The sequence below is a fragment of the Otolemur garnettii genome, unplaced genomic scaffold, assembly GCF_000181295.1.
Source record: "Otolemur garnettii isolate 467f Iridium unplaced genomic scaffold, OtoGar3 scaffold00049, whole genome shotgun sequence".
NCBI lineage: Eukaryota > Metazoa > Chordata > Mammalia > Primates > Galagidae > Otolemur > Otolemur garnettii.
The window spans coordinates 4695955-4721350 of record NW_003852444.1 but is presented as its reverse complement, the minus strand read 5'-3'; the positions used below and the strand labels follow the sequence as shown (position 1 = coordinate 4721350).

At 35.8% G+C, this 25396-nt stretch overlaps 1 protein-coding gene across 1 annotated transcript in view; it reads right to left on the bottom strand.

Moving 5' to 3' along the window:
- The window catches only part of KDM7A (lysine demethylase 7A), a 52295-nt gene extending 29147 nt beyond the window's left edge, over positions 1-23148 (bottom strand). Inside the window, exons 1-7 of the mRNA XM_012806246.2 lie at positions 22838-23148; positions 17407-17524; positions 13084-13244; positions 10989-11130; positions 10147-10333; positions 8793-8955; positions 1780-1867 (exon numbers count right to left, since the gene is read on the bottom strand). Of these exons, the coding sequence (XP_012661700.1) occupies positions 1780-1867; positions 8793-8955; positions 10147-10333; positions 10989-11130; positions 13084-13244; positions 17407-17524; position 22838 (860 nt within the window). The 5' untranslated portion in view covers positions 22839-23148. The remainder of the gene's footprint in view (positions 1-1779; positions 1868-8792; positions 8956-10146; positions 10334-10988; positions 11131-13083; positions 13245-17406; positions 17525-22837) is intronic.
- Positions 23149-25396: the final 2248 nt, after the last annotated feature.

Sequence of the window (25396 nt, the reverse complement as noted above, 5' to 3'; positions counted from 1 at the left end):
GAACTGTTTAATTATATTAGCATTTCAAATAAAAGTAACTTGAAAATAAAATATAAAACAAATCAAGTACTGTATATTATAATATTTAGTAACAACACCACATATGGACAAAACTGAGTTATCTTAACCAAGTTCTGACTTTAACAAATTTGACACATACTTTCACACCATGGGATTTGTATCCTTTTTTTTTTTTTTTTTTGAGACAGCCTTAAGCTCTTGTCCTAGGTAGAGTGCCATGGCATCACAGGTCACAGCAATCTCCAACTCTTGGGCTTAAGTGATTCTCCTGCCTCAGCCTCCCAAGTAGCTGGGACTACAGGTCCCTGCCACAATGCCCAGCTATTTTTTGATTGTAGTTATCACTGTTTGGCAAGCCCGGGTTGGATTCAAACCCGCCAGCTCTAGTGTATGTGGCTGGTGACTTAGCCACGGAGCTTACAGGCGCTGAGCCTTGCATCCTTATTTTAACAAAAGAGATTTTTACAAAGGTTCCACTATAATAAGTAAAACAATGTTTTTGCAGTGTTTTGGACAACACAGCAACACCTTCCCAGAAGTTTTCTTTAGCCTCAACTCAAGACCTTACTTGGCACTAACCAAGGTGAGGAGACAGCTTGTCACAGTGTTCGTCTTCTATCAGGGTCCTTGTAGCAGTTCATCTGACACAGTAGGGATAGCTCAGGTCCAAAAAGAGGAGATACACACTTGGTGGTTGTGGGAGCTGCCCTGGCTTACAACCCCATGTCCTGTAGGAGCCTCTCTCTTTTTTTGTTAAGCATTATGTTATATATTTTTCTTTGGAGACAGGATCTCACTGTCACTCAGGTTGGAGTCAGTGGTACAATCATAGCTCACTGCAAGCTCCAACTCCTGGGCTCAAGTGATCCTCACACCTCAGTCTTCCAATTAGCTGGGATTATAGGTGTATGCTACCATGCCTGGCTATTTAAGTTTTTTTTTTTTTTTAGAGACAGGGTCTTGCTATTTTGTCCAGGCTTGTCTCAAACTCTTAGCCTCAAGCAATCCTCCTCCCTCAATCTCCCAAAGTACTAGGATTCCAATTGTGATCCAATGTACCTAGCCTCACTCTCCCTTGTAATAACTCCATACACAGACACACAGCTTCCAGGGGTCCTCATGTGCATATCAAGTGAAAAGAAAGAGTCACCAAATTCAGGGAAGCCCAAAGATATGGCTTCCTACCAGGTATTTCTAGTTCTCCCAGTCCTGATACAGTTTATCAATCAGGAATCACTTTTACCACAGCAATGTTGCTCAGTAACATTCTACCTTCATTAGACTACCAGGGGAACAAAATCAGGCAAAGATAAAATTCCCATATAGAAGGGGAAATAGCTGTTAATCCTTTACCTGCAGCAAAATTAAAGCAGATCTTTTGACAGTAACTGGGACTTAGGGTTGCTGTTTTCCAGCACCACATGTCACACCTGAGCCTGACTAGATTTCATTCATTTCTCTCATTGCAAAAATAGCCAAAGAAGAACAAATACATATAAAATCTTGAAATTTAGGGAGATATTATCAAACAGAATAAGTTACTTTTTGTTTTGTTTTTAGATTTAAAATGCATCAAAATGTCCTCCTGGCAAAATTTTAAAATACTACTTTTGTTTAAAGTTCTTATTCCTAATCATTTCTCAGGGCCTATCTCCATGAAATCACAAATAAAATGTTGTGAATTTATTCTTTTTAACTTAAAAAATTTTTACTATTTAAGAAAGAACAAAAGATCCTTTAAATACTGGTGACACAAACCTGAGCTGCATGCCAATGTTAAGGTTGTGCAGAAAGTTCCCCCCAAAAGCCATACAGTCCTGAGAAGTGAGCACAGCATGAATCCACCCTGAAATGGTTAAAAGCATAGAAATTAGTAATTTTTCAATATTTGAACCAAATGTGATATCTACCTGTGAAGTAACTCAAAACACCAACCTCAGTTTCCTTCATTATTCCAGTGCTAGAGAAGTTAATGTCTATTACAATCTATACATTCATTTAATTAAATATTTATAAAATGCTGATTTTATATGCCAGGCTGTGTGCTGAGTTTGAGAAACAGATAAAGAATTTTTCTGGTTTAAAAACACAACTTGACTTTATATTAAAGACTGTACTCCAAGATTAGTCAAATCTGGTTTGAATTAGGAAAGCACATCTTCCATAAAGAGCCTCCCAGGGCCATCCTGAACCAAGTGCCCTTAAAGGTAAACAGAGGAGGATCAAGGAACTCAACCCGAAACCTGACTCTATAAGAAGGAAATGGTAGATCACTCATTTAATTATGAAGCTTTATGGTCTTCCAAGTATAAACTTTGGCAATCAAAATTATGTTTTGTTTTCCTATAAAAATGTTTTCAAAGTGAGAAACATTTCTAAGAGATGATACTTTTTTTTTTAATTGTTTGGGATTCATTGAGAGTACAAAGAATTAGGTTACACTGATTCCAAGTTATTAGGTAAAGTCCCTCTTGTAATTGTGTCCTGCCCCCAAGAGGTGTGCCATACCCCATGACCCCCTCTCCCACCCCTCCCCAAACCCTCATTTCCCTACCCCATCCCTTGTATTAGGTCATCCACTGCCTTCATATTAGAACTGAGTACACTGGATTCTTGCTTCTCCATTCTTGTGATGCTTTACTAAGAACAATGCATTCCACCTCCATCCAAATTAATGTAAAAGATGTAAAGTCTCTATCTTTTTTAATGGCTGAATAGTACTCCATGATATACAAATATCACAGCTTGTTAATCCATTCCTGGGTTGGTGGGCATTAAGATTGTTTTCATGTTTTGGCAATTGTAAATTGAGCTGTGATAAACAGTCTAGTGCAAATGTCCTTATGATAAAAGGATTTTTTTTTTCTTCTGGGTATATGCCTAGTAATGGGATTGCAGGATCAAATGGGAGGTCTAATTTGAGTTCTTTAAGGATTCTCCAAACTTCCTTCCAAAAAGGTTGTATTAGTTTGCGGTCCCACCAGCAATGTAAAGGTGTTCCTTTCTCCTGACATCCATACCATCATCTGCAGCTTTGAGCCTTTGTGATGTGAGCTATTCTCACTGGGGTTAGGTGATAGCTCAGAGTAGTACTGATTTACATTTCTCTGATGATCAGAAACAATGAGCACTTTTTTAAAATTTATTATTTGGGATTCACTGAGGGTACAGAGAATTAGGTTACACAGATTACAGTTACACTCTTAGAATTGTGTCCTTCCCCCAAGAGGTATATGCCATACACCGTGACCTCTCATTCTCCTCCCTCCTCTCCTCTCCTCTTCCCACTTATTCATTCCCCTACCCCCACCCTGTATTAGATCATCTACTGCCTTCTTATTAGAATTGACTACACTGGATTCTTCCTTCTCCATTCTTGTGATGCTTTACCAAAAAGAATGTGTTCTATCTCCATCCAGGTTAATACAAAAGATGTAAAGTCTCCATCTTTTTAGGGGCTGAATAGTATTCCATGATATACATACCCAACAGGTTGTTAATCCATTCCTGGGTTGGTGGGCATTTGGGCTATTCCCACATTTCGGCAATTATAAGTTGAGTTGTGATAAACAGTCTAGTGCAGTGGTTCTCAACCTGTGGGTTGTGACCCCTTTGGGGGTCGAACAACCCTTTCACAGGGGTCGCCTAAATACATCCTGCATGTCAGATATTTACATTATAATTCATAACAGTAGCAAAATTACAGTTATGAAGTAGCAACGAAAATAATTTTATGGTTGGGGGTCACCACATGAGGAACTGTATTAAAGGGTCGTGGCATTAGGAAGGTTGAGAACCACTGGTCTAGTGCAAATGTCCTTATGATAAAAGGATTTTTTTCCTTCTGGGGAGATGCCTAGATAATGGGATCATAGGATCAAATGGGAAGTCTAGTTTGAGTTGAGGATTCTCCATACTTCCTTCCAAAAAGGTTGTATTAGCATCTGCAGCTTTGAGATTTTGTGATGCGGGCCATTCTCACTGGGGTTAGGTGATATCTCAGAGTGGTTCTGATTTGCATTTCTCTGATAATAAGGGACAATGAGCATTTTTTTCATGTTTGTTAGCCATTCAACTGTCTTTAGAGAAGGTTCTATTTGTCTCTCTTGCCCAGTGATATATGCGATTGTTGGGTCTTTTTTTGTTGATTGAGTTCTCTATAGATCCTAGTTATCAAGTTTTTGTCCAATTCATAATATGCAAATCTCTTTTCCCATTCTGAAGGTTGTTTTTATGCTTTGGTTGTTGTTTTTCTTAGATGTACAGAAGCTTTTCAATTTAAGTCCCATTTGTTTATTTTTGTTGTTGTTGCAATTGCCATGGAAGTGTTCTTCATAAAATCTTTCCCCAGGCTGATGAATCTCCAAGTGTTTTCCCCACTTTCTTCAAGGATTTTTATTGTTTCATGCCTTAGATTTAAAACGTTTACCCATCTTGAATCAATTTTTGTAAGTGATGAGAGGTGTGGATCCAGTTTCAGTCTTTTACATGTGGTTCTCCCAGCACCATTTATTGAATGGAGATTCTTTTCCCCAGTATATGTTCTTGTTTGGTTTATTAAAGATCATGTGGCTGCAAGAAGCTGGTTTCATCTCATGGTTTTCTATCTGGTTCCAAATGTCAATGTCTCCATTTTTATGCCAATACCATGCTGTTCTGGACACTTAACTTTTGAAAGAAATGTTGGTAGACTTAACATAAAGACTTCATGTAAATAAATATATATACACATTTGTGTGTAAAGCCAGCTTTTAAAATAAATATATTCCATTCTCCTTATGTTTTTCATCTTTTGGCCCTTCACTGTACTATATAACCCAGTATCAAAAAAAATCCCAAAGGACTTACTTCAAAGTGTGCCTGCCTATTTAACGTGCTCAAAGGCTCTGAAACCACAAATTAGAAGTTTGTCTGTGCCAGCTACAAATCCTACCAATCAGTGGTTCTCAATAGTGGCAGTACACCCTGTACAAGGTGTTTTAGAAAGTCTGGAGGCTTTTTTGATTGTCACAATTATCGGAGAGCACTATTGGCATTTTGTGACTAGGAGCCAGCAGTGCAATGTGAAAGATAGTTCCATACAATAAGAAACTGTCCCACATTACTCGGGACTGTCAGCTTCTGCTGGATATTCATATAAGTACTAAGCCTATCCATCAACTATCTTAGCCTAGAAACTAGTACTCCATTATATATCTAAATAATGTATTTTGCATGGTTTGGGGACAATTTCCAAGAATATAACAATTCTGTAAATGAAGAAAACATTTGGAAGTTTACAAATGTCAACTATCTGATTAACAACATATTGACATGTTCAATTAAAAATTGATGTTTAAGTAATATACGTTGATCAAAATTAAATCCAGTTTTTGTGAGAATTAGTCATTATTATTTTTTTTTGCCCACATCCCCTCACTCCTTCTCTGTCTGATCTCCCCTTCCTCCATGCCCCACCATGTCATTAATTGTCATTAATTGTCTTCATATCAAAGTTGAATACATAGGATTACTTCTCCATTCCTGTGATGCTTCACTAAGAATAAGGTGTTCCACCTCCATTCAGGTTATTACAAATGCTGTAAAATCTTCATTTTTTTTTGATGGTTGAGTAATACTCAATAGTGTACATATACTACAGCTTACCAATCCATTCCTGGGTTGAAGGACATTTAGGTTGTTTGCATGTTTTAGCGATTGTAAATTGGGCCGCAATAAACAGCCTGTGTCTTTATAGTAAAAGGTGTTTTTTTTTAATCCTTATTCATCAGTGAAACGTGTCTGTAATTTCCCCTTTATAATAATATATTTTTTCTAATTTTACTCTCAGGGGTATCCAGACTAAGTAGAATGATTTTGAAGTATTTCTATTTCTACTGTTTATAAGACTTGGCGTGATCTATTTTTTTTGTTGTTTTTTGTTTTTAGAAATTATTTTTTATTTTTATTATATATATTAGTCATCTTTTTTTTTTTTTAGACTTTGGTAAAGACATAATAAGGAAAAAAATGTGTTTGCTATTTGTATTTTGTCTTGTGTATGCTGTAACAAACAAGTAGTAAATGATCATGTATTCAAAAAAAATTGCACAGCCCTTGTTAAGCTATATTGATAGGTACTTTCTATTTTGGTTGCTGATACAATGCTATTTCTTTTTCTTTCTTTTTTTTTTGAGACAGAGCCTCAAGCTCTCCCCCTGGGTGGAGTGCTGTGGCATCACAGCTCACAGCAACCTCCAACTTCTGGGCTCAAGCGAGTCTCTTGCCTCAGCCTCCCAAGTAGCTGGGACCACAGGCGCCTGCCACAATGCCCAGCTATTTTTTTGGTTGCAGCTGTCATTGTTGTTTTGCGGGCCCAGGCTGGATTCGAACCCCCCACCTTAGGTGTATGTGGCTGGTGCCTTAGCCACAGACGCCAAGCCTATCTTTCTTTTTCTAATATTATTTTGTAATTTTTTTATATAGGAATATAACTGATTTTGTATAGTTATTTTGAAGTTAGCTATATTGCTGAATTTTTCTATTGTTTTTGGTAACTTGCAAGTAACTTGGTAACTCGGAAGTAATGTTTTTTTTTTTTTTTTTTTACAAACTATTGGGATTTTTAAGTTATCATAATTGTACTAGCTAGGATCGGATCTTCAACTTTACTAGGAGTAGTACTAATGAGTACACTTATCTCACAATTGATTTGTAGATAATGCTTTTGTTTCCTCGTAAAATTGATATATTTGTCCCAATGTTATCTTTAATGATTATGTCAATGTTTTGCCTATAGTTGATGTTCTATAAATATTCACGGAATAAAGGAGCAAAAATTAAGAAAAAACAAAAACAAATGTCAACTATCTTGGGGGGGGGAAATCATGTTTCCTATAGCAGTGGTGGCCAAGTGTGGTCCCCAGACCAGCAGTACCTGCATCAATCAAGAACTTGATAGAAATACAAATTTTCAGGCCCACTCTATATCTATAGAATCAGAACCCTGGGGATGAAGCCAGTAATCTGTGCTGTAACAAGCCCTCTAGGTGATTCTGACACTCCAGGAAGTTTGAGAAGCACTGGCCAATACCAATGATACTGACAAAATCTGTCCTTAAGACTTATGTCAAAATACCTGTATTGGTCTGCTAGCTTATGCAACTAACCATTTCATTCTGTCATCTAATGTTGCTGTGCCTAAAAAGCAGATATTAAAAGAGCCTTTCATTATAAATTACCTTTTTATTTCTTCTTTATGTTCCAGTTAGGTCATTAAATTGATATTTTTTAAAAATTAGTTGTTCAGGAGGTTATCTTACCTATGAATTTCAATGTAAGAATTTAAAGAGGCCACAACAATGGCCTTTTCATATTTATTATAAAAGGGAAAATTAGGAAGAGGACCTAAGAGAGGTTAGCCCATTCACAATGGAAGTGCTGATATTTATCTGGGCAAATATTTTGGTAGTTCTATGCATTTATTCATTTGTTAATGCAACACACATTTATTTATCATATACATCAGGGCCAAGGCAAAAAAGCAGAGCCTATGGTAACAGATCCCCGTGAACTCTGCAGACATTAAGGTTGGTCCAAAACCACTGGTTTGGACAGGCTACACTTTGTATTTATTCATATCGCAAAATGACAGACCTGATACTTATACTTGAGGTGACAGCTAAGACTGATACTCAGTCCCTTGCTACCCTTTCCTTCCTAATTATCCTGGAAGCCCTGATTCTTACAGCAGGTTTGGCTTTTACCAGCAATGAAGAGCTGACCAAAGTTAAAATTGAAGGGAACATCATCAAAATTTAAAAACTTCAGTGCATCAAAGAACATTATAAAGAAAAAGTGAAAAACTGACCAACAGAATTGGAGAAAATATTTGCAAATCATATTATCTGATATGGGTCTAATATACAGAATATATTATATAAAGAACATTTACAAACTCAGTAATAAAAAAGGACAAATAACCCAATTTAAAAATGGGCAAAGGATTTAAATAGACATTTATCCAAAGAAGATACAGCATTATACATACATTCACCAGTTGAGCATCCCTTATATGAAAACCCAAAATCCAAAATGCTCCAATGAACATTTCTGGTGAGTATTATGTCAGTGCTCAAGCAGTTTTGAATTTTAGAATATTTCAGATTAGAGATTTCGGATTAGGGATGCTTAACCTATATATCCCTACAATGAAACATTATTGGGACATAAAAAGATGAAGTATTATTATGTGCTACACCGTGAATAAGCCTAAAAAATATTATGCTAAATGAAAGAAGTGAGATACAAAAAGCCACATCACATTATTCCACTTACATATAAAGTGTCCAGAATAGGTAAATTCATAGAAACAAGGAAGGAAAGAATGGGGCATGACTGCTAAAGGGTATATGGGGTTTCTTCCTGAGATGCTGAAAACATTCTGAAATTTAGACAATGGTGATGGTTGTACAAGCTTGTCAACCTCTACTTAAAATCACTGAATTACATACTTCAAAAGGGTGAATACTAACTTATGGCATGTGACTTTGACCTCAATGAAAGCAAAAATGAAGGCAAAAGACATAAAATAATGCCAAAGAAGTCCTACCTATAAGACAATCCCTCTAAGGGACAAACAGTACAAAGTCCAAGATCAGAATTATCTCTCATGTAATGCCTAAAAACTACTTTCCAAACATGTTGAAGCCAGGGGTTCTAACTAAAAGCTGACCCTATGTGACTGAGTGTTAACTATGGGGAGTAAGGGCTGGGATGAAAGAAAACCTTACCTGTAGGAACAAATAAGGTATGTCCCTGCTTTACCACACACTTGTAGCATTTATCCACCTTATCTCCAAAGAACACCTCACTCTGGGTCACAGATGAACTCCAAGATTCATAGAGTGCCAAATTTTCATCTGTTGGCTTTATCAAATAAAAAATCTTCTCACCCTAGAACGAAGTAATCGAACTATTTTTGAAAAAGCAAAAGCCATTTCTAGGATGGCCTACATTGATGCAATTTCCCAATATATGATCTAAAACAAATTAGATAATTATCGGATTTTTTAGGTTCAAAACACATATTCCACATACATGATCAGTAACTACCAACTTAATAAACAGGTGCTAAACCTCACCCTCCCCAACTAACAAAGACTTGATAAAGTAGGGTTGAAGAAATAGCTGCGAGAAAGGAGAGTAGAAACCATAAACATCCCACGGACTTCCTCTCATTTTCAAAGTACAGAAGTAAATATGTGACAGGCTCCAGGTTACAGAGTCCTCTACTGCAAACTTTGCCCTTTCTTCTAAGATCTCTAACATGATGATTATTTTTAAACAGCTATAAATAAACTTCTTTTAATAAACTAATTCTCCTGCTTCATGAAGAAAAGGAATAAGAGTCCAAGGATAAAGCATCAAATACAGTCCAGAACATTGCCAAGGCATAGACATTTGACACAGATGAAGCTCTGGTTCTAGATCAGTACTCTCCAAGGGAACTTTCTGTAACGATGAAATATTTTTTAATATCTGTGCTATCCAATACAGTCGTCACTAGCCCTGTGTGCTACTGAGCACTTAAAATGTAACAAGTGCAGATGAGGACGAAATATTTAATTACATTCAATTTAAATTTAGCCACACACAGCTACCAGCTACTATATTGAACAATACAGTCTAGATAAAGCAAGGTGAATTGGTATTTTTACCAAATACAACTAACTGTCCCTTCCCTATCTTTTTTTTAAGACTTGCCCTATCTTAAGGCCAAAAGCAATTATTACTGTAATTTTGCTATTTCTTAGGTATTTGATTCAAGGATTAATGGATAATTAAATAGGGGGAAGAGAAAATAAAGAGAGACAAAGGCTAAGAGAAACCAATTAAAAGATGAGGGCAAAAGATAATCTAACTCTAAATAAAAAGGTCCCAGCTCTTTCATTACTTGGGATAAAAAAAATCTAATGTTTAAAGGCAAAGTGAGAGTTTCCATTTAAAAAGTAGAAGAACTTTCCCCTTTACAAATACAAAGAAAAAAGAAAAAAACAAGTCATTTACAACAAATGAACTTATCACTGAAAAAATACAGCTATGTATTTTTGTCAATGGAAGAACAAAGAACTAGCCCGATCTTACCCAGAGGACGTGGTACCAGACCGAAGTTCCACCGAAGTCAATGTGGAAATCTGTATAGCTGTCCTGAACTCCCATTAAGCAATATTTCTGAACAAATGGCTTGGGAAAAACTGAATCATCTGGCCAATAATTTTCTACCCAAGAAAGTTTTTTGGCTATATCAGGGACTTCCACCAATTCAGACATCCTTAAAAAAATAAACAACAAACAAAAAAACCACTTAAAAAAAATCAAACAAAAAACCCACTTATACACACACACACACACACACATATATATATATATACACTTTCCCATATCATGAAAATTACACTTCTTAAAAATGCTTCTTCCGGCTCGGCGCCTGTGGCTCAAGCAGCTAAGGCACGAGCCACATACACCTAAGGTGGCAGGTTCGAATCCCCAGCCCGGGCCCGCCAAACAACAATGATGGCTGCAACCAAAAAATGGCCGGGCGTTGTGGCGGGCACCTGTAGTCCCAGCTACTTGGGAGGCTGAGGCAGGAGACTCGCCTGAGCCCAGGAGTTGGAGGTTGCTGTGAGCTGTGATGTCATGGCACTCTACCCAGCTCGAGGCGCTGTCTCAAAAAAAAAAAAAAAAAAAAATGCTTCTTCCATCTGAGCCCAAACCAAGTAATTAACTGGAACTTAAAGTTAACAATATTACTTAAAAAGTTTAAAGCACATCTTATTTCTAAATATTCTGAGCATGCCAATGCAAAATTTATAACATTACTACCACTGGAGGACTTTGCAAGTCACAACTATGTTTCTTACTAAAATAAATGTATCATTTTAGGTAACACTCAGAACTGCTAATCCAAAATGTACAGAACTACTCACTTTGTATCTGAAAATTCAAGGCTGATCACATTTAACACTTTTGGTCTATTAGGATTTGTGAAGTATTTAACGTAATTGTGAAGTGTCATTTTGCTGTCTGCTTGCCTCGCCACATCAATGACATCTATCACTTTGTCACCACCTGCAGAAAAAAATTATAGTCATATTATTATTGTGCTTAGGACTTATGTCAATAGATACTCTAAACAAAAATATTTTCAAGACTACATTTACTTGGTATGGTAATTAAACCAACTATAAACTACATGCTGTAGATAAAGATTCTCCCTATATTCTTACTTTTTAAAGTTAAACCGGACCTATAAAGAAAAAAGGACAGTTTTTGAGGCAAAAAATAAAGCACTAAGACTGAGATGCATAACTAACAATGAGTATAAAAATTTATATAGCTTACAAAGCTCTCAATATACCAATGATGTCCTGCTGCAGCTCATAATGATAAAAAATACATTATACTGGTATGTGGAAACTGCCCAACACTTTCTGGACTGGCTCTTTCATTACTTGGGATAAAAAAATCTAATGTTTAAAGGCAAAGTGATAATTATCCTCTTAAAAAGTAGAAAAACTTTTCCCTTTATAAATGTCATTTACAAAGAAAAAAAAGTCAATACTGGATTTCAGTTTTCTCAGACACAAAATGAAAAGACTAATTTTCCCTTTTCACTTCTATAATACCTAAAATTCTATTATTTAAAAAAAAAACACATCAGTCATTGGGGAATTAGTGAGCAGGTTGACCAAGACAAGTAATTTCTGCTCTCCTGATAATGTCTTTTCTTTCAATATTCTTTTAAAAAAAAAATCAGCGGTTAGGCAGCAAAAAACTCAGTTCATATTATTTATTGCCAGTACCTGAAAGCCCAAGTTCTGAATTATGACTAATTTACAGTTTTCCTGTAAGACCACAAACTGATGCTTATGGACCATTGCATCGCTACTCTCAGAACCATAATTAGTTTTAATAAAAGAACTATAGGATAAGATGGAATGGAAAACATGGCAATACTTATGCAATCTGAAAGAGAAAACAAATAAGTAGTTTAACGAAATTCTGTCTCATAGACTATTAAGAAGTAACAGTTCTGTTACTAAAATTTAACTGAACTTAAATTAAAAAGTTAGCTATCAAGCAGTTTGAACATTTCTTAATACTTATATTTACATTAGTTATTTTACAGTTGCTATCTATGCAAATAGTTTTAAGTTAAACCTCAACCTCATCCCCTAATTTGTCAAATATTAAAATTTAGCTGACTATGAAGTCATAACATTTAATTGGATTTCCTCAGTGAAACAACTATGAGAATTGTCAACCAATGGCTCAATAAAGAGACAAGTTCTCAGATATTCCAGGGTGACAAGATAAAATTATTGCAGTGAACACACACTTTTGAGTCAAGGTAGATGTGGGATCTAATCCTCCAATAGTATCCGTCTGTCTCTGACAAGGAGTAACATCTACACAGTCAGCTTTACTATTAACTACCAAGATGATAATGAATGGAATGACTAAAAACCTCAACAACATGTCAACAGGGAAAGAATTTTTCACCTTGTTTCTTGTGCCTTCCTGGGCTTCAAAATTACATATTAAGTCCAGATGTTTCTACATGGCAACATTCACCAAATCATTACTATAGAAACAGGTTTGAAAATGATCTCCTCCTTTTATGGTCCCTCCTCTAAGCAGCTGGAGTACTGGGCTCCAGGAATTCTGCAGCTATTCTACAGATGCCTTCAACCAATCCAATTTCCCGTGTCTTCTTGGTATCTGTGGCTGCTCCTCAGTCATGGTTTTCCCTAACCTCATATCAGAAAATTTAATGACACTGCAGAAAGCAGCAGGATGGGGCTCAGTAAAAATAGGCAAAATGTGCCATTCTGTTTTTCTGACAGTTGTAGGTCTGTTGAGAAAACAGTCTTCAACACAGGTGATACCGAGTTTCATTTTTCCTGATCTAGGAAACTGAACTAAATTAACATTTTTTTCATTTAACTTTTAATATTATTAGAACCAATATTTTTACTTTTACCGTGTCTTCCCGGGTACTTAAAGGAATCAAGTTCGTACCTACATAATGTTCCACATCTGTCACAGAAAAAGTGGGTGAAGGGAGCCTGAGCCCCAGATCATCTAATTTAGGGACCATAATAGGGACATCAAATCCATGTTTCTCTAGATATCTTTGTGTCAGCTGGCTGCCATGCATCTTTACGATGATTTCATCGGCACTATGGAAAAACATAAGAATATGTGTCATTTTTAAATTTCAGTTTAAAAGTAATACTATAGTAATGGGTTAATTCATATGCTATATAATTATCTACATTCATGGTTATTAACCTATCATGGCTAATTCTCCTTTTAATAACAAATGTTTTGTAAAGGCCCTTTTACTATATTAAAGTAAAATTTGTAGGTAATATAATTTTCTTAATTCAATACATGTCACTGATATATAAAATGCTCTAACTATAAAAAGAAAAATATATCAAACCAATTTATAGCAAATTATGTACAGATTGAGTATCCCTGATCCAAAAATCCAAAATCCTAAATGCTCCAAAATCTGAACATTTTGAATGTTGATATGATGTTCAAAGGAAATGTTCACTGATGTATTTCAGATTTTCAGTTAGAGATGCTCAAGGGGTTACGTGTAATGCAAATATTCTAAAATTTAAAAAAAAATCTGAAATCTGAAACACTTCTTGTTCCAGGCATTTTGGATAAGGGATACTCAGCCTGTATTTCAATGTGTACATGTTCATGTAGACTACACTAGAGGACATCATAAAACAATAGGATGCTTAAAACTAGTTCTAGGATTTAAGAGAAGTAAAAAAGATCAGAAACCACTCAACATGAACTGTGTAAATCATGAGAGCAAAAGATAGGGTATACATTAAAATAAAAACTTGATTTAAGTAAAAATAGACCAGATTTTATCTGACTATAAAATTTCATACAAATATTTGCCAGTCATTTCAGAGTCTAATGGGACAAAGACCAATTAATTGTTCTTCTGCATACTGGGGGACAACTAGTATCCCTGGTCTCTACCCACTGAAACAAGAGTCCAAAATGCTCCCATTGACAGTTGCCAACTTAAATAATCTGTTATAACTTGTATTGGGTAAGTTTTAATCCTAGGTAATAACTTTAAGCCACTAAGGAGGTTTGGACCCCGGCTGCCCTCTGTGATGATCAACATTAAGCATTGCACTGAAGTATGATCCATCCCTTTGTCATTGTCTTCCAGATCTCTTTCAATGGGGTATTCCAGATTTTGCTCACAGGACACAATGCTATACGGTCAAAATTAAGTGCAACACTTGCCTTAAAGGTTAAAACAAAAGTTTCCGTTTATACAATCAGATCTGAACTGTTGATGTCTTTGCAGCCTAGGTGGTAAGGAAAAGACAGGAGAAAAAGGAGATGCTGGTTCTCTTTATTGGGCTCCAATCTTCCTACCCTTTCAGTAAGGCAAGGGCAGTTTGAGACCTATGAAAACTGAGACAGTCTTTTCCCAGACACTCTTGTAAGCGGGTGGCTCAGATCTTCATCTGCTTTATCCACTGAATAGGGTTCTGTACTACCTTTTAATTTCCCAATAAGCATCCACAATTGTCCTTTCTCCCAACTTCTGAGGATTAAATTACGCCTTAAACGTCAATCTAAAAGGGAATTTTATTTATTTATTTATTTATTTATTTATTTAGAGACAGAGTCTCACTATGTTGTCCTTGGTAGAGTGCCGTGGCGTCACAGCTCACAGCAACCTTAAACTCTTGGGTTTAAGCGATTCTCTTGCCTCAGCCTCCCAAATAGCTGGGACTATAGGCACCTGCCACAATGCCCAGCAATTTCTTTTTTGTAGTTGTCATTGCTGTTTAGCAGGCCCAGGCCAGGTTTGGGCGCGCCAGTCTCAGTGTATGTGGCTGGCACTGTAACCACTGTGCTATGGGTGCCAAGCCTAAAAAGGAAATTTTAAATCACTTGTACTCTCTGATCTCAAATGATTGGTGTTTTACTTCCCCCGTTGACCAAAAATATAAAAATACAAGCACTTATTGCCTGAGCTCACGAGTTCAAGACCAGCCTGAGCAAGAGCAAGACCCCTCTGTCTCTAAAAAATAGCTGGACGTTGTGGTGGGCACCTGTAGTCCCAGCTACTGGGGAGGCTGAGGCAAGAAAATCACTTAAGCCCGAGAGTTTGAGGTTGCTGTGCGGCATCCTACTAAGGGCTACAAAGTGAAACTGTTTCCAAAAGAAAAACAAGTACTTGAAATATAGGTACAACATTACTTGCAAGAGGACAAACTGGAGATAAAACATATCACAAAGGGATGGTGTTTATATACACACATACAACAAAGCAGTTAAGGAACAAGGTAAATCTATGTATACATGTGGAAGGACATCTATGAAATACAATAGAGTTAAAAAGGCAAGCTGCACAACACTATGCATGACATATCTCCATTTTATTTTTTTTTAATTATGGGCATCTATATGTGTATATACACTAATGTTTTAAATGTTATTATTTATGTGGAAAAGGGTCTCAAAAAACTTACACTAAGTCTTAACATGGGGAGAGGAAATTTAATCTTATGCACATCTGTGTAATCGCATTGTGTGTGTAATTTAGTAATTATTGTTAATGTGTTATGGTTTAAATCAGGTGTCCTCAAACTTTTTAAACAGGCGGCCAGTTCACTGTCCCTCAGACCGTTATAGGGCCGGACTATGGGCCCCGGGACGAGACGGCTGCTAAGCAGGACAGGCAGCGGCGGCAAAAACACCCGGCAGGCTGGATAAATGTCTTAGGCAGGCTGCATGTGGCCCACGGGCAGTGGTTTGAGGATGCCTGATTTAAATGATGTAAAAGTTTATCAAGTTAAAAAATAAAAACAAAAATGACTCTTAGTCAATGGTAATTAGAGTTTGGACATTTGTGATCTTCCCTATAATCTGTTCTCCTTTGTGTTCACTTTGGCAGAAAAGCCATATGAATTATGTAAGGCCAGTGTTTTTAAACACTATTTTTATGGGTCAAGAACAATAGCTATTAGGGAAAAAATGGAAGCTATGGCTCCTCTATGTGGAAGGCTCTAAGATATGTGAGAAATGCACACTCACTCACACATTGACACTAAATTACATATATAGTCTTTGGGAGTTCACAATCCTCCCTAAGTCTACGAGTAGACTCAAACTGAAAACTCTAGGCCTAGATCCTAAACCAAAAAAGCATTATCAAAAAAAACCAAAAAAACAAAACTGCATTATCCAATACAAAGGGAAATAAACAAGCAAACATTTCTCCTACCATTTTAAAACTAATAAGGAGAATATTTGAGAATAGGGCCTTTAACACCATAAAAAGCGTATATATTTCGTATATGTTTTCTCTCTGTCTCCTGGTAGACTTGAGGGAGCCACAGTACATGCTTATCATTACATGTTCCTGTTTAAGGATCAAGGGGCAGGGTAACAGAGAGGAATCCCAAAGACTGAAGAGAAATAGCAGGAGTTGTATCATTCCAAGATCTGAAGTAATTCTATAAGAGGCTGCATGTGATACTGTGATTTAAATTTAAGTTGTGTTTCCCCCTTTAATAAGCCTGGATATAATCTTGTGTAAAAGCCTATTAAGCATTACCACTTTAAACATACGTCAGACAGTGAACAGGAAATGGTCTAAATTAGCATGATTAAATGCTTTTGACTTTCTTTGAGCCATAGACAACTCAAATATATATATCCCATTACTTAAAAAAAAAAAAGAAAAGAAAAGAAAAACAAAAAGCCCAGTCCTGCAGCCACCAGAATGCAGGAATGCAATGGTTGTGTGCACTTCTGGTGGACCTAGGGTATAGACCAATGAATGGTTCTCAACCTGTGGCTCGTGACCCACAGTAAGTGTATTAAAGGGCTAAGGCATTAGGAAGGCTGAGAAACACTGGTATAGACAGATAGGAAAGTAACATGAGGAGAAAAAAGTTGGAAAACAAAAAGGTGAGGTGAAAGAAAAAGAGAAGCAGCAGCTGCATATTATAAGAAACCAAGTACTGGGACCACTGTCTCAGATTAGTCCATTTTGAGCTTTTTGGACTTTGACCCACAGTGAAGAAGTACATTTTACCATAGAGATAACATGGTGACCCAGTATGCACATCTAACAAAAGTTCCATGAAACTATGCTTGTTAACTTCTGTTACTTGAAATGTACTGATAGTTTTCTATTCTACATCACTAAGGAAAAAAAAAGTGAAAAGCTGGTTGAGAACAACAATAGGTTGTAGCCCAAAGACTGAAACACTGCTTTAGAATAATGTCACTTTATCAGCCAACATTCTCACATTTTCTTTGAACAAGTTTCCATACCTTGGGAAGACTCGAGAACGTAATTCCTTAACAAAAGTTCTAGTTCCAGCTTGCACTGGTTTGGAACCATCATCAATTTCTGTGTAGTCATGCCTGTGCCAGTTTCTCCTCTTCTTCACTAGAATTTTTAGAAAAATTTAAGAAAATGTTTTTGTTAATTGGTAATACTAAGTATTTTTCTATTCATTATATTCTACATAATCTGAAATAACACTTCTAAGTACAACAAAAACACTCAAATTTTTAATGCATTTCAGGCCACATAAGTAAATTTTGTTTAACATAATGCTACAATTACTGGCAATTAACTGTAGATTTTTTAAATCTACTCTTTTTATTTCAAAATATTTAAAAATTAAATTAAGGAATCCAAATCAGCAGATGGAGCTTTTTATAATATCCTCATTTATACATACTATAAAATTTCCCAATTATTTGAAATTATGATTTTCATTAGAACATCTAGATCATCCAAATCACCATCTCGAAATAGGGGCTTTTATCTCACATCAGTAATCTATTTAACAACATAATTCCCTCCTCTTATGTAAAGATTTATTTTCAAAGTAAGCACGGCTACAATGACACAAAGAAGAGCAAGTGACAGAATCACAATTGAAGGAAGACAATGGGATGACAAATAACTTTATCATTGCTTCTAACACTAAGATTTGGTGACTCTCTAGTTCTGAGAAGCTACAATCTTGGGCAGTACAGCAATTGAAATCAGGAGACTTGGATTTGATTCCTAGTTCAGCCATTACCTTCCTCTGTAACCTAAGGAAGTCATTTAAAACCTCTGGATCCAAATTTCTCAATGTGGGAATGAAGGGGTAGGTTAGAGTGCTGATTTTTCTAACCGTGTGGAGGAACACAGAACAAAGGAGACAGAGAAAAGGACTCATTCCTCTTTCCTTCAGAGTGGCACCACCTACAGCTCTTTTGTGTGGGAGCAAGGTAAGATTTCAGTTATAAATCTTTTTTTTTAAGCTTAAATATCACTCTTAAACCTAAAACTTCCAGGATTCTTGAAAATATACTAATGTCTGCAACTTACATAGAAATGAATCTAAAAAAATAAGACAGTGGGATAGCTTACAGATAGATAATGTGGTAAAGCAAACATAAAATGTTAATAGCAGACTCTGAGCAATAAAGGCTTATACGTATTTACTATAAGATCCTTTCAACTTTTTCTATACATTTGAACATTTTCATAACAAAATGTTGTGGGAAAAGCAACTTTATAATTCCAAATGATTTTAACCTTCACCTGACAAAGATCACATTAATACAATAATACTGGGTCCTCATATGAATAAGAACAAATCACACTAAATAATTAACGAGGATGGAAACCAGGCTTATTCTTACCTAAGAATCCATTCCCAAGTAACTTATGGAAGCCAAATCTTCAGCTTGGAAAAGCACATTTTTAAAAATTTCATAAGAAAAGTTTAGAATTATAAACAAACTTTCCTAGGGAATTCCATTAGGTAACCTTTTTGTGTTTATTTTTCTCATTTAAAATCAATCCTGGCCAGGCATAGTGGCTCCTGCCTGTAATCCTAGCACCCTGGGAAGCCGAGGTAGGCGGCTTGCTTGAGGTCAGGAGTTTTAGACCAGTCTGAGCAAGATTGAGACCCTGTCGCTACAAAAAAATAGAAAAATTAGCCAGGTATAGTGGCACATGCATGCCTATAGTCCCATCTGTTTCGGAGGCTGAGGCAGAAGGATGCCCTCAGCCCAGGAATCTGAGGTTGCCGGGAGCTATGATGAAGCCACTGCACTTTAGCTGGGGTGAATTTTAAAAATAAAGAAAATAAAACCGATCCTAAAACTCAAGGATATTTCATTCCAGACTTCCTCCAACTATATATAGATATGAAACTCCATTTTATTTTCTACTGGGATCACAATGTTTATCCTGCTTACCTTTCTCATTATACCATGAGTATTTTTTCCTTATTAAATATTCAAAAGCAATTTAAAGGCAGCCTAGAATTTTAAGATGTACATGAACCATATTTTATTCTTAAACACTTAGTTCATCCTTAATCTTTCTTTAAAGTTGAGATTAATGTTTTCCTAATTAATTCCTCAGGATAAATTCTTAAAAATGATAGAAGAAAAATCAACATCTTTAAGATATTCCTACATATTTCAAAAGTGCCTCCAGAAAAGTGGTACTAGTAATTTATATTCCTACTAGTATTATATAAGCAGCCTATTTCAAGGCCCTGGGTTAACAATGAGCATCATCACTTAAAAAAAAAGAAAGAAAGGCTGCACATTTGATACATGAATTATAATGTTTTAATTTGAATTTTTTCAGAGCGGATTAATCAGTGAAATGTACTGGCTTTGGAATTAAGACACCTATGGGTTCAAATTCCAACTCTGCCAAACAGCTACATAAAAGAACTAGCTAGCTAAATGTTCTCATTTTTCATATCTAGTTGCTACAATTATCAAAGGAGATAACAGAGGTCAAGTACTTACCTACTATAATGCTGGGCATGTAATAAGCTGCTGATTACTACCATTTCCTTTTAAATGTACTGACTTGTAGGAGGTTAACAGAAATATACAATTGTCCTGTTGGGCCACATGCTTAAAACATGAAATGTTTTAAGTTTTATGTTTTAAGCTAACATAACTGCCTACAGCTGACTGAACTTGTTAAAGGAAGGAACATTTTAGTAGTGGTCGTAGGAAAATGAGAGAAAATATTGTGTTTGGAATGTACGTGCCTGAAGAAGACAGAGAATATATATTTAATCACTGAGTTATTTGTTGATATTTGCCCTCAGAGTTCTTAATTCCCATTAAGAGGGTCAAGTCCAAACTCACCATATCAAGTGGGTATTATGCTGTGGTATCTATAATAAAAACTCCCAGGGGAGGCTCGGCGCCTGTAGCTCCGTGGCTAGGGTGCCAGCCACATACATTGGAGCTGGCAGGTTCAAATCCAGCCCGGGCCTGCAAACAATGACAACTACAACCAAAAAAAATAACTGGGCATTGTGGTAGGCACCCGTAGTCCCAGCTACTTGGGAGACTGAGACAAAAGAATCACTTCGGTCCAAGAGTTTGAGTTTGCTCTGAGCTGTGATGCCATGGCACTTCTACCCACAATGACAAAGTGAGACTCTGTCTCAAAAAAAAAAAAAAAAAAAAGACTCTCAGGAGAATTTTGAAAGGAATAGGAAAACCTTAGGTAGCAAGCAAGAGAGACTTAAAAGCAGAGGGAAAAGGATCCAGAGGGTTTACCCAAATTGGAGTGGAGGGTGAGAGGTACAGAAAGCAAGCCTTATATCAAGACAAAACAGATTACTGGATTTCAGGCACTGAAGATCGCCAATGCCTAACTTTCTGCTCTTAAAGGGTGAGAAGCATACAAAGGGCCCCATGGCAGGCAAGTTTCTCTGTGAAGTATCATTATTCGAAGTGCAGGTTGTGACTCATTATGGACTGTGTAATCAATTTAGTGAGCATGACAAGTTTTTAAAAAATTAAATCATGTAGGGAAAAATAGAAAATAGAGGGCATCACATGTAGTAAATCATTATGCCTCACAGTAACTCTTAATATTTCATAGCAGTTAAATTCAAATGATTTCCTTTTGGAACTACATACTTAAATTCAATACTAAAACTGTTACAAATTTTAGTTAGTTACATTTCTCTTGAGATAACAACATTGTATTATTTACTTCTTCCAAGAATGACTCTTGGTCAACAATTATTTCAAGTTACATTCTACATACTTCAGTGCTGCCCAGAATAACATCCTTTAAAAACATTTTTTTTTTTTTTTTTTTTGCAGTTTGGCAGGGGCTGGGTTTGAACCCACCACCCTCGGTATATGGGACCAGGGGCCCTACTCATTGAGCCACAGGTGCCGCCCCTTTAAAAACATTTACATCCATAAACTGGTCAGTTACACATGAAACAATTCTACCAATTTGCTAACCTCAAGTTGTATACTGTGTAACAGAACAGATAACCTGTATTTTACAAGGAAATATCTTAATACATTCACACAGCTTAACTTTCTAAGTATCTTGTAAATAAATAAGAAAAATCATTAATATTTCTAATAAAACAAATGAGCAGTCAGTTAGTAGTAAGCCTATTTTCAAAAATTATTTGCATATAACATCAGAACAAAATTTCTATTCTATTTTTTCTTTAAATGCTATGGGGGAAAAGCTGTATTCAAAATAAAGAGGTATGGTGGCTACCACCTGCAATCCCAGCACTTTGAGAGACTGAGATCACTTGAGACCTAGAGTTTGAGACCCGCCAGAGCAACACAGTGAAATACCCCTCCCCTGATTCCCTGTCTCTACAAAAAAATAAAAATAAATTAGTTGGGCATGGTGGCATGTGCCCATAGACCCAGCTAATAAGGAGGCTGAGGCAGGAGGATCACTTCAGCCTAGGAGTTTAAGGTTACGGTGAGCTGTGATCAAGCCATTATACTTTAGCCTGGGTGACTGAGAGTTCATCTCTTAAAAAAATAAAGAGGTCATATAGGTTATCTACATCCAACCCAGGTATGTATCAAAGTGTGTTCCGGTAAAGGTTTCTTTCAGTTTTAAGAATAGTCTATAGGTTTCCCTTTGATTTTTTGAACACAAAAATGCTAGTTTGTAGCTTAAAGTTTAAAAAAAAATAGGTATAATTCAAAGCCCTTCGAAGAGTTTACGTCACATTTGCACAATAACAATATTCCAATTTATTCTTCTGAAGCATCTGTAAAAGGTTCTCTAAAAGGCTAAAAGTAAGTATTTTATGTAGGTGTACACTCCAGAGGATGTATGAGGCTTCCTTGGCTTTGCCCTACATTTTTAGGAAAAAGACTGGTCAGGGACTTGGTCTGGTCTTGTCCTTTGTACCTTACCTCCTCCGACCTCAGGAAAGGAGTTTCAAGCAGAGAATAGCTTAGCAGGACTCCAGGCCATATTCAATATGACAACCAAATTCAGAAAATATAAGTAATATTTTAGCTTACCAGTACTTTTGTCCTTAAAATGTAAAGCACACAAGTGTATCAGAATAAAGTCTTGTTTCTCTCACATTTGCACGCGCTATAGGCTATCCCTAAAATACTACTGACTTACCTTTTATTTATGAAGAGATAAAAACAGTTGAAATCAGTTTCCAGAATAAGAAGAAGTTCACTTTACCACACTTCTCAAATTGAAAGCTTTAAAAATATGTACTTGAGTTTGAGGGCTCTGAACTGGCAATTAAAACTGAAAAGTATTCTTCCCCTTGATCTTTTGACTTATTTAATAATTCAGACAAAAACTATGTTCTAGATAACTTTACTAAAATTTTCTTCTATAGTTCTGGGTGGATATAATCATCAGGGACATGTTAAGCTCAAAACATTGATTTTTATGTAAGTATCTAATACTTACTCAAGGAGGATCCATGTAAAACTACACAGTTGGGACAGTGATACAGGTCAATGTCAACGGCATGATGTTCTTCTACTCCAACACAGCTAAGACGAAGAAAAATTAAGTCAGTATGTATTTAGGCTGAAAATCTTTACTAAACTATAATAGAGTGGTTGGAATTAAGCCGAGAAATGTACAACCACCTCACCAACACATTGTAGAGCACAAAAAACATACATAAGGATAAATTTTATTTTATTCTCTATACGCTCGCTAAATGAGTGTGGGGGAGAATATATCCAAATATATGTGAAGTGATTCACTCTTAGCAGCAGCAGAAACATAAAAATAACTAATTGTAAGCCATAAAACCCTTAATCATTATGTAAATGGCACCTGTTATAGAATGTCAATAAGGTATGAGTCAAAAGATAAATCATAATGAAAATCTGAAAATTACTTTGAGCTGAACAATGAAAGTACTACATAACAAAATTTGGAGGATGAAGAGCTTATAGACAGAAATGCATAGCTTTAAATGCACTCTTTCATGTGTTAGAAAAAAGAGGCTGAAATTATTAAGCTGAGCATCCACTCAAGAAGTTACAAAAAGAGTGCAAAATAAACCTTAAAAGCAGAGACTGAAGGAAAAATAAAGGCAAGAAGAAAACTCAGTAACAAAACAAAACAAAGCCAAAAATGGATTCTTCAAAGATTTATACAAAATTGGCAAACTTCCAGCAAGATCAAGATAAAAGAGAGAAGACATAATCAACATTAGAAATGAAAAGGGAGATATCATAGAAGAGGATATACGAATAATTTTATGCTGAGATCTACAATTTTAGATATGGGCAAATCTGAATCATGAAGAAGTAGAATATCTGGATAGTTCTGTAACTATCAATCAGTAATTTTCAAATTGACCCACAAAGGAAACTTCAGGCTCAAATGACCTCACAAGCAAGTTCTACCAAATATTCCAGGAGTGAATAATTCTAATACATCAAATTTGTTCCAGAGAACAGGACAAAAGGACTTACTAACAGCATATCCTTGATATCACAACTTGGAAAGGATGATTATAGGTCACTTTCACTATGAGCAATGATACAAATATCAAGCTGGATCTATCCCAAGAATGCAAGGTGGTTTTTATCACTAAAAATCTTAATCAGTGAACTCATCACATTAACAGATTAAAAGAAAAAAAATCATGTAACTATTCAAAAAGACATAAGATAGTATTTGACAAAATTCAACATTTACTTATGATAAAAAAAGCAAACAAACAGAGCCACTTAGCAAACTTAAAGGATATTTCCATAATCTGGAAAAGGAACTCTAAAAAATTTCTATATAAATACCATGAAAGCAGTCACTTTGAGATTAAGAACAAGACAAGAATGCCTGATATTCCCACTTCTAGTAAACATTGTGCTGGAGGATTGAGCTAGTATAGTATTTAAAAGAAGAAAAATAATTATAAGATACAAGGACTGGAAGTTATCACTGGCAGTTATCATTGGCAAATGCTATGGTTAAACATGCCGAAAATGCACAAGAATCTATAAATTCTAAGAATCAATAAAAAGATGGACTGCTAAATATTAGTCTATAAAAATAATCATATTTTCATATACCAATAAAGTGAAGTAAAACTAAAAAGTAGAATAAGGCTCAGTGCCTGTAGATCAGTGGTTAGAGTGCTGGCCACATACAATGAGGCTGGCGGGTTTGAAGCCAGCCCAGGCCTACTAAACAATAACTGCAACAAAAATACTGCAACAAAAAAATAGCCAGGTGTTGTGGTGGGCTCCTATAGTCCCAGCTACTTGGGAGGCTGAGGCAAGAGAATCGCTTAAGCCCAACAGTTTGAGGTGGCTGTGAGATGTGCTGCCACAGCACTCTACCAAAGGCGACAGAGTGAGACTCTGTCTCAAAAAAAATAAAAAATAAAAAATAAAGTAAAATAAAACACTAGGTACAACTGCATAAAGTTGCCAAGTACACTAGAATAAATTTAACAAAAATTATAGAAGACCTTTAAAGAAAATTATAAAACATTATTGAGAGACTGGAAAAGAAGACCTAAGTAAAGGAAAATATACATCATGATCATGGATTTGAAGCTCAATATTAATTCAAAGTGATTTATAGATCCATTTAATTCCAATCAAGATCTGTGGAACTTGACAGACCAATTCTAAAATTAATATAAAAACATAAAGGGCCAAGAACATGCAAAGCATTCTTAGAAAAAACAAAAAAACCAAAAAGCCCCCAAAACTCCACCAAGCATTAAGACTTTTTTTAAAGCTACAAAAATCAAAGCAATGTGGAACAGATGCCAGTGCCCCAAAACAGACCTGTGTACATGCGGACACTTATGTATCATATATTAACACTGAATGAACACACAGCAATAGACTTTTCAATATAAAGTCCTGGACACTTTTTAAATATCTGTGCCAGGAAGAGTTTAATCAAAACACAAAAAGGACTCTCCATAAGTAGAAAAACTGTTTAACCTCACAGATATTAAAATAACTTCTGTTCATTAAACTATAAAAACAA